At 43.7% G+C, this 10,000-nt stretch overlaps 1 protein-coding gene across 1 annotated transcript in view; it reads left to right on the forward strand.

Moving 5' to 3' along the window:
• The window catches only part of trim67 (tripartite motif containing 67), a gene marked incomplete at both ends in the record, with an annotated part of 33,063 nt that overhangs the window by 10,047 nt on the left and 13,016 nt on the right, over positions 1 to 10,000 (forward strand). The window contains 3 exons of the mRNA XM_079754102.1: positions 936 to 1,031; positions 2,696 to 2,818; positions 9,014 to 9,124. Coding sequence (XP_079610228.1) covers positions 936 to 1,031; positions 2,696 to 2,818; positions 9,014 to 9,124 — 330 coding nt within the window. The remainder of the gene's footprint in view (positions 1 to 935; positions 1,032 to 2,695; positions 2,819 to 9,013; positions 9,125 to 10,000) is intronic.

Genomic DNA, 10,000 nt, shown 5'->3' on the forward strand with positions numbered 1-10,000 from the left:
CTTTTTCTTTGTCGCCCTGATTCAGTCAGTTTTCTAGCCCATAGTCTGCTGGTTAAACTTTAGCCATTAACAAATGTCTCTTTTTCTTTGGTTTTGTTCTGATCATGCTCTCTCTCATTAGTCTGAGCTGATCAGCGGGTCATAACACTATCAAATCATCTATGAGTGTGTGACCTTCACAGAACCCTGCCATGAACAATGGTGTGGGTTGGTTTTTGGCACCATTCTGTGTGTGTGTGAGTGGTTGCCGACATACAAGAAACTTGAAGAAAGTCACATCCAGATTGCATGTTTCTTAACAAGGCAGCCACAGAAGAAAATAGGCAAAGGGTTGCAGCAAACTTATGTCACACTTTCTCTTGCACTGCAAGTCCCTGGTACAATGCCAGGTGCTAGTGCTCTCATTTGATTATGTGCTTGGTCTTGCCTGAAGTAAGGTGTCATATTGAAACAAGTTTTCCTTCTGCTTGGAATTACGGCTCTGGATAATTTGTCCAAGTGAAAATAGAAACTGCACATGTAATCAACTTGGTAGTGAAACCAATTTGAGTGTGAGCATAGATGTGAGTGTGATATTGTGTGTATGGGTTTACGGACATTAGCTTATACACATGCCTCTGAGTGTGTGTGTGTGTGTGTGTGTGTGTGTGTGTGTGTGTGTGTGTTTGTGTGTGTGTGTGTGTGTGTGTGTGTGTGTGTGTGTGTGTGTGTGTGTGTGTGTGTGTGTGTGTGTGACGGTGTACATACGTGCATATGTATGTCTCTGTGTGTGTGTGCGAGCCTATGTATGTGCTTATGTCACTATGCTTGCAGGTGTATGTACAGGCCTGCACTTCATTGAAAACGTGCCACTGCTCTGCTCTGAGCTCTATAGTGTAATGTCATACACAGAATAATGTAATCATGCCAATGTCTCCCCTGCCTTCTCCCTGCAGTGCCAGCTCTCCCAGGCTCTGAACGGCGTCTCTGACAAGGCCAAGGATGCTAAGGAGTTCCTGGTTCAACTGAAGAACATGCTGCAGCAGATACAGGTAATGGATAGCTCACACAACTGTGTACGTTTTGCTTAATCTTAATCTGGGGGTTAGTGTTCTGCTTCTGCTGCTGCTGCTGATGATGATGTCGGTCTTAATCGTTTCCGTCTTGTCAGTTGTGTTGAGCTCCATTCGGCGCAACACCGAATTACTGCTGCTACTATTTTTAGTTTGTCGCCAACTCAAAGCTTTGCTTGTTAACCCAGTGGTGTATGACTGAGTGGGTGTGTGTTTGTGTGGGTGAGTGTGCGAGCGTGTGTGTGTGTGTGAGAGAGAGATAGAGAGTGTGCGCTTCAGGCACCAACTAAGGGTAGACAAGTGGTGGGTCATCAGTAGTGCTGGAATCAGGAACAGGCCACGCACGCACACACACACACACAGACACACACACACACACACACACACACACACAAAACCACACACACATACACACACATACACACAAATGTACGTGTACACTATCCTCGCTGTCATATCCTATCATCCATGTAGCTTTTACTTCTACGCATTAAGTATTCCTATTGCCAGATGAAGAGGATTGTTTCAAGGCAAAAGAAACGCTGTAAAACCAAGGACTAATTGCTGGGTTTGCATGAGGAACTGTGCAGAGAGAAAGAGGGGGAGATCAGACAGAGAGAGATGTGTGAAAAAAGGATAAGAGAATTGTAAAGTATTTGAGAGACAACGAAAGAAGAAATAGAGAGCGATAGAATCGCTCTCTATTTGATCTCCACCAGTTCATCCTCTTACTGGTCTTAAAACGATGTCCCTTAGTAGGGAAAGCACATCTCCTGGCTTCGGGAGCTTACATCTGAGATCCACCACGACCACCACCACCTCTCCCCAGCTCTAGTGGACCTTTGCTGGGTTGCTGACACTGGCCATCCCATCCCCTTAGTGGTTTTGAGCCAGGGCTTAGAGTGTGTACTGGTAATGTAGCGTGAGCTGAGGCCGGCTTTTTCCAGAAGCACTCAGATCCTTTCTAAACTCCTTCGATATTTTGGATACAATCCATCGCTGTTACCATAAAAGCATTGTTTATTTAATCTGGTATTGTCTATGTATTATTTATTACCATTCAGTAGAATCAGTTTTTGCTGTCTTGCCATTTTGGCAATGGTACAGAGGAAAACATTATCGACCAAATAATACACAAAACAGTTTCATCTCAACTCATCACAATGTCCGACCTGATCTTTGCAGGCGTTTTTCGCGGGTTACTAATTGAATTGTTGTGCAAACAAGTAGAATTGCACTAAATTGAAGTGAACCTCCATCAAAAGCCAGTATGTTCATGTGATCATATTAAACCCAATAAAGCTGAATCCAAGTTTGAAAAGAGCTATTCCAAGATCAGAAAGAAACAACCGGCATTTGCCATGGATGTGTGCCTGTTTTTAATGGTACAAAAATGCACAATCGAACGTCATTTTCCTACTCCCACACGGAGGTAACAGCAATTGCTCTATCAACAGTATGGATAGAGATCCATCATCCAGCCATATCTATTTTAAGACTCTGTATCAGAAATGTGTCGGCTACCATCGCTCGGTTCTTCAAATTAACCCTGTTCTCCCTTTATCTGAGATTGTTGATTTTTAACTACATTTTTCAACAGATAATTCAACAGTGTGTGTGTCTGTGTGTGTTTGTGCGTGCAGGAGAGCGGCGTGGAGTTTGAGGCGTGTCTGGTGGCCCAGTGTGACTCGCTGATCGAGGCGCTGACCAGGCAGAAGGCCAAGCTGCTCACCAAGGTCACCAAGGAGAAGGAGTACAAGCAAAAGGTGTGTGTGTGTGTGTGTGTGTGTGTGTGTGTGTGTGTGTGTGTGTGTGTGTGTGTGTGTGTGTGTGGCTAAATGCCAATTCCTGTCTAGATCTATCTTTCAAGCCTGTATATCTTTCATTCAGGTCATGTTTACTTTCTTTATTTTCCAAACAAAACTTATTGCGCTCTGCCCCTACCATTTTTTTCTCTTTGTCTCTCTGTCTTTCATTCTCTGTCTTTGTCTTTCTCTATCTGTCTTTCCAACTCTCTCTGTCTCTCTCTCTCTGTCTCTCTGTCTCTCTCTCCCTCTCTCTCTCTCTGTCTCTCTCTCCCCCCCCCCTCTCTCTCTCTCTCTCTCTCTCGCTCTCTCTCTCTCTCTCTCTCTGTCTCTCTCTCTCTCTCTCTCTCTGTCTCTCTCTCTCTCTCTGCTCTTGACATAAGTTAGTCCCATTTCTCTTCTTCACACAGTCTTCCTTCTATTGAAATTATTTTCTCTCTCCTCTCGTTCTGCCAGATGTCCGTCTCTTTTCCCTTTGCAATTTACAAATCCCCCCCCCCCCCCCCCCCCCCCCAAACACACACACTTCCCCCAGAGGATGCCTTCCTGAGTCTCTGTTGGTCACATGGACTCCAGCCCAAGCCTCAACATGCCCAGCCAGCTGACAGGCCGTCTGGCAGGCAGGGGCTGGAGGAGAGAGGGAGGGAGGAGAGAGTCGGTTCGACAGCTGTTGTCAGGAAGAGGATGGAGAGTGCTGAGAGTGTGTACGACAGAGGGAGTGTGTGTGTGTGTGTGTGTGAGAGAGAGAGAGAGAGAGAGCGAGAGAGAGAGAGAGAGAGAGATAGAGAAAGTTTGTGTGTGTGTGGGAGAGGGTTTCTGTGTGAATGTCTGTGCGTGGGTGCCTGTGTTTCTGTCTGTCATTCCTTGGCCAACAAGCAAGCTGAGGGAGTTGAAGGGTGGTGTGGTTGGGGAGGACTGTCAACTCAGATCTTGATCACAATTACAGTCTCACAGGGCTGCACAGCGCCACACCACGTACCTTCATCGCTACGTCCTCAAACAACTCAAAATCCCAACCTCTGCAGGCTTGGCCAGTAGGGGTTGAGAAAGTGCTGGTTCGACAGACATGATTAAATACGATTACAAATGAAGATTGAATAGGAAGGTTAGGTGAAATTAAACTAATCAATGTGTTCAAACTTGTATTGTTTCACTCAACTATGTAAAGGGGTCGAGAATGTGGTATTTTTTGGTCACTTTTTCTGTTCCATTGTCTTGGATACCTGCAACGTATCGTAACGCAAGCAATGTTTATAAGCCGTGACGAAGGCACCGGCAGGAATAGAATTTAACATAACGGTATTTTTTGTCAATAGGGTTTTACAGAAATCCTCCCAAACTCTAGACCCATGAACAGTGGGTGTTTTTGGTGCAAGTTACATTTAGTACCTTCTCCTTCATCACATCTGTCAGTAAATAATGATCATCAACTCAACATCTTTTCTCCCCTTAAAACTATTCAGGCCTGTATGAAGCCCTCCTTCTCTCTGGGTCAATCCCTGACTATAGTGACGATTTGACTGGTGGGCATTACATCGAGTGAGCTTTAGCGATGGCAAAGGGTCTTTCACCTCTTTGAATTTTGATCCAAGTGAGCCTACTCCAGTGGTTCTCAACATGTGGGTTCAAGAGCCCACTTAGGGTATGCTCATATGAGACCATGGGAGATGGATGATCTATAAGCTATAGATATCTGTGATCATTTGAAAGGAATGGTTTAAAACATTCTGTATATACAAACAGACCATGGACATATTACTGGCAGTTGATGATCGGGTTAAATTGATTAAAAAGGTTAATAAAGGTTAGTTAAGGGGCCGATTTGGCAGGGCGAAGGTGCATGTCCGATACTTAGATCCTCCTGAAGTGGTGTTGTCATGTCGGGATGACCGGATCATCGGATGAGCGAAATGCATGCTGCATCAGTTCCGATCGTATCCCCCGTCGCCTTATCGCAGAATGTGACCGATCCGAGGCCATTTCATGCATCTTAAAATAACAACCGCGTTGCTAAAGTGTGATCCGATGCACGCTGAGCCGCCCTCCCTCCAGTTCCCCCCTCTGCATTGTTGTGGTGACCTAGCTTCAGAAGAAGGAGATTAGGAACATGACGTGTCAAAAAAGTAAGCCTCCCTTGTCTGCCGCCGCCGCTGATGTGCACTGATAGGACGGTGGAGGACCAGGGATTAATGCAGAATAATATAGCGTTTCCATCTGCCTTGAAACAGCCAGCTCTGAAGACGCTGTGTGCAGACTTCAATGTACAGCATTGACATCGGATTAGAAAATAAAGAAGAACATTTTAGAAATGGAGGATAAAGACGCATGTATGTATGATTTACAGGATCGTCTGGTCAGTGGTAAGGGTGTTTGACCCCCTCCCCCCTCCGATGACCACAGTTAAACTGTCCTGTGTAGAAATCCTTGAGTCAGATGTCTGCAGGACATTCCTGCCCATTAATCTAAGAGAGAATTAATTGAAGAAAGTACTCTGTACTTGGCTTTGGATAACCAAATCTGCCAAAATGACTTAATATATTCTCATCATAGTACACCACATCACACACACCACATTTTTTATCCACACAATGGATCATTAGGTAATAAAAATCCCTTTATTGCAGTCGCACCTAGCCAAGCCTTTAATGAGGATGAAAAATCGGTGGTGTAGAAGCCATTACTCGAATAACTGGTCCTCTGAAAATTAACTGTTGTACATGAATTGATTTCATGATAAACATTTGCTCCTGAATGCGAACTTCTTGAAGCGCGCCCCTTAACTTAAGGAGAATCATTTCAAAAGCTATTTTCATGTAGTAATTTATTTTGTTTTACCTGAGCACATTCAAATTAGCCCACTCACGGATCACAGACTATGTGACGTAAACCGTAGTCATGGCGACGCTACAGAACACCTTTTCGTTTTCCAAGAATTCTGACAGCAGACCCTTATAACACTGCAGCAATGTGCTTTCCATGAGATGAAATTATGAATGATAAGCCACTTTTATTTATAATCTGGTCACAAATCCACAGTAAAAACAAAAACAACAAATTGTGAATGATGAAATTCACCTACAACGACATATTTAGTTAGTCGACATCATAGATTCAGGTTACCGCTATGTCTCACAACTATTTATATAAGTGCCATCCTCCAAATCGTAATTGCTGTACGATTTAAATACTATGCACTGACAACATAAAAAATAGCATCAAATTGTATCTATGTATGGGGCCTCACTGTCAGTTTCTTTATTCTTTTTACATTCTGGTTACACACACACACACACACACACACACACACACACACACATACACACACACACACACACACACACACACACACACACGCACACATGCACACACACACACACACACACACACACAAATATGATAAACTACAATCAGGTCTTATAGTCCTAATCCATCAACTGTCAGATACAGAATTATTGCTTTCTGATGGTAAGAAAGTGTGTCTGTGTGTGTGTGTGTGTGTGTGTGTGTGTGTGTGTGTGTGTGTGTGTGTGTGTGTGTGTGTGTGTGTGTGTGCGTGCGTGTGTGTGTGTGTGCGTGTGTGTGTTTTTTATGTGTCTGTGTGTACACATGTGTGTGTGTCTGTCTGTGTGTGTGTGTGTGTGTGTGTGTGTGTGTGTGTGTGTATGCATTGACATTTTTAGATCTTTGCCTGTATAGGCCCTTTATGCAGGTGCTTTGTTTGATTGTTAGTGTGTGTTTGTGTGCGTGCACTTACCGGGCGTGTGTGATTCACACCCACAATCTTCTGTCGTTAATCATTCCAAAATGAACCATTTGTCTTTGTCTTTCTATTATCCAGTAGGTGTCAGCGGACATACAATATAATAGTGTGTAATAGTCACATAATGGACACCCCACTGGACTGTTTAAGCACTATTGCATCTCAAATAGGGTGAACAAACCTGTTTTCCCCGAACAGTCCCCATTCCTGGTGGCCTGTTCCCGGCTGGAGCTGCCACCGGTAATGTCCCTGTTTTTCAAAAACGGATAAAAAGATGGCAAAGATTCTAGCTTGCTCATGAATATGTATTTTGGGAAGGTTGGTAATTAGTCTCAGGTGTATCTGATAGGCTGTGACTTGACCTCGCTAAGCAGGGGTCTATCTATCAACTTTATTCCATATACAGGCATTGTTGATTATAAAATAAAAAGACTATCAATACGATATAGAACAATTCTGTATTAGAGTAACTAGCGACTATGGAATATTTTTAAGCTTAAAACACATCCTAGTAAACCACAGGGCATGTAGACTACTACCCAATAATTTACTACAGTACTACATTTACCATGATAAGGACAGGCAAAATATAAAAAAGTCCCCCTTTTCTTTCCCCAGAAATAATAATAACATTGTATATTTCGTTGATATTTGGACTGCCAAACCACAAATGTCCCCGTTTTTCGTTTCAGAATTCTGGTCCCCTTAATCTAAAGGCCTATTCAGATTGGACTAGCTTCATCCAGGGACAGAGAAAAAGAGCTGAGCTGCCTTTGCTGCTAACTTAACATCAAACTGCTTTATCACACTAGCTAGACGGTTGTTAAACAAAACAAAGTTTACAAGATGGGTAACTTGCAAGGCAGGCCCTTGGATATAACAATACAGGGTCACAAAAAATTGCCTTTTCACACCATGGAGCCACACCAAACAAGGAAATAAGGGAATAAAATGCTGAAGGTCCCCTCTACAACTAGATCTGCTGATCTGAAGCTCATTTGCTAACAGAATCATTGACAAAACAATGAAACTCAACAACCATCATGATGTACACACAGTACGGGTACGTACAACCTATCTGTATCAATAAATACTCAGCAGATACAGATATGACTGTGTATGGGGTGTGTAGAACGCAGGTAGTGACGTACGATAAACAAATACTAATAAGATGGCAGCACTTCAATGACTTTCAATTAGCATCAGACGGCTAGCGCTGACAGCCATGCTAATCTCATTTACCATGCATGCAGTTCAGAAGCATGAAGTGTGAGTGTATGTGAATGTGTGTGTGTTTGTGTTCGTGCATGTGAGTGTACGTGTGTCTGTGTATGTACGCGTATGCGTATGTGTGTGTCTGTGTGTGTGTGTGTGTGCTTGTGTGCGTGTGTTTGTGTGTGTGTGTGTATGTGAGTGTACGTGTGTCTGTGTATGTACGCGTATGCGTATGTGTGTGTCTGTGTGTGTGTGTGTGTGTGTGTGTGTGTGTGTGCTTGTGTGCGTGTGTTTGTGTGTGTGTGTGTGTGTGTGCGTGCGCGCGTGTGTGTGTGTTTGTGTGTCTCCCGTTAATACAAAGAGGAAGGAAGAAAAAGAGAAAGAAAGTTAATAGAGAGATGGAGAGAGAGCAAAGGAGAGAGAGAGAGAGAGAGAGAGAGAGAGAGAGAGAGAGAGAGAGAGAGAGCGAGCGGGCTCACTCGGCCATCCTAATTTGTTTCAGTCTTTTGCTTTGTACGCTCAGGCGCCAACAATGCACAGATATAGAGCGCTTGCCCTCACACTGCCCTCCCAATCTCACACACACACACACACACACACACACACACACACACACACACACACACACACACACACACACACACACACAACACACACACACTATTGATTTTTACACTTCACACTGCACCTGATAGAATCCAAAAGGATCAGCCTCAACAGAGATGAATGAATACTCTTTCCTCACACCAACGTCTATGCATGTCAATGCAAAACACTAAGAACAAATAAAACCAATGAAAGATTAAATTCAAAGGTATTCTTATTCATACCTCATACCTACATGTATTGGCTGATTGACAGATTTAAACAATGGTGCGTTTCTTTTTGTATTGTAAGGCAGAAACATTGAGACCCATCCTAGGTAAAACAGAAGATAGAATACAGTGTTTTTTCTATTAGGATAGGGCAGTGGCTTGGGTATTGGAAAGGTTCTGGGTTCACTCCCCAACACCTGTGACCTACCTGCAGACCACTTTGAGTCTAACCCCTAACACCAGCTCCTTAATAACAAGTCTCTCGGCATTCAATGAGTCGCTTTGGATCTCGATAAAAAGCTAAATAGTAAATAGTGAAATTAAAGTTCATAACACCACCAACTCTCTCCGCCCTTCTCCTGGCAGGTGGTACGTGACCAGATCACCCACTGCACCATGAAACTCCGCCAGACCACCGGCATGATGGAGTTCTGCCTAGAGGTCATCAAGGAGAACGACCCCAGCGGGTTCCTTCAGGTAACCAACCACACCAACTCACTGTGTGTGTGTGTGTGTGTGTGTGTGTGTGTGTGTGTGTGTGTGTGTGTGTGTGTGTGTGTGTGTGTGCGTGCAATTGGCTCAATGTGTGTGTGTATTTACCAGCGTTGCTACATTCTAAGCTGATACATTTCTTCATTAAAAACGCTCAGAATGAATATGTCTGCAAATACGTACGCAGATACACAGAGAATATCTGGGCGGGCTGTTCATCCCTAGGTGTTCGATGTATTTAGCGGGTGTGTTTGTTGAGTGAGTTTTATTAGGTCTGCCAAGCGCTATCAGTTAAACTGAGTACTTGTCTTTTATGTTTTGCGTTTTGGCCTTTTGCCCCCCTGTAATTTGTACTATCCTCTTCTTCCCTTCAGCTGTTTATCACTTCAAAAGCAACACACATTTTACTTATGATGTTTCACCCCATTTGCGGCAGCAAGCTTTTACGACTTCACCACTCCAAACTTCTAACCAGGCACTAGAAAGCCAAGGAGCTATAATTATGTATGAGGTGTAATGAAACAGAATTTTAATGGGTTCACAGGGAATCTTTTTGGTGGGAAAAATACAAATCTGACAGGAAGTTGTAAAGGTCGTTAGAAGTGTGTTCTGAGGTGAGGGAGCTTTAGAACTCACTGCACTCTGGCACTGCTGAAAATAAGTTATGAGTCCTATTGATGTGTGATTAGGATGCGCACGCTCACACACGCACACAGGCACACACAAACCCGCACACACACACACACACACACACACAGGCACACTCACACACAAGCACGCACAAACACATGCACACACATACACACACACACACACACACACACACACACGTACACACACACACAAATATGTATAAACAAT

This window comes from Pollachius pollachius, assembly GCF_949987615.1.
Source record: "Pollachius pollachius genome assembly, chromosome: 16".
Lineage (NCBI taxonomy): Eukaryota > Metazoa > Chordata > Actinopteri > Gadiformes > Gadidae > Pollachius > Pollachius pollachius.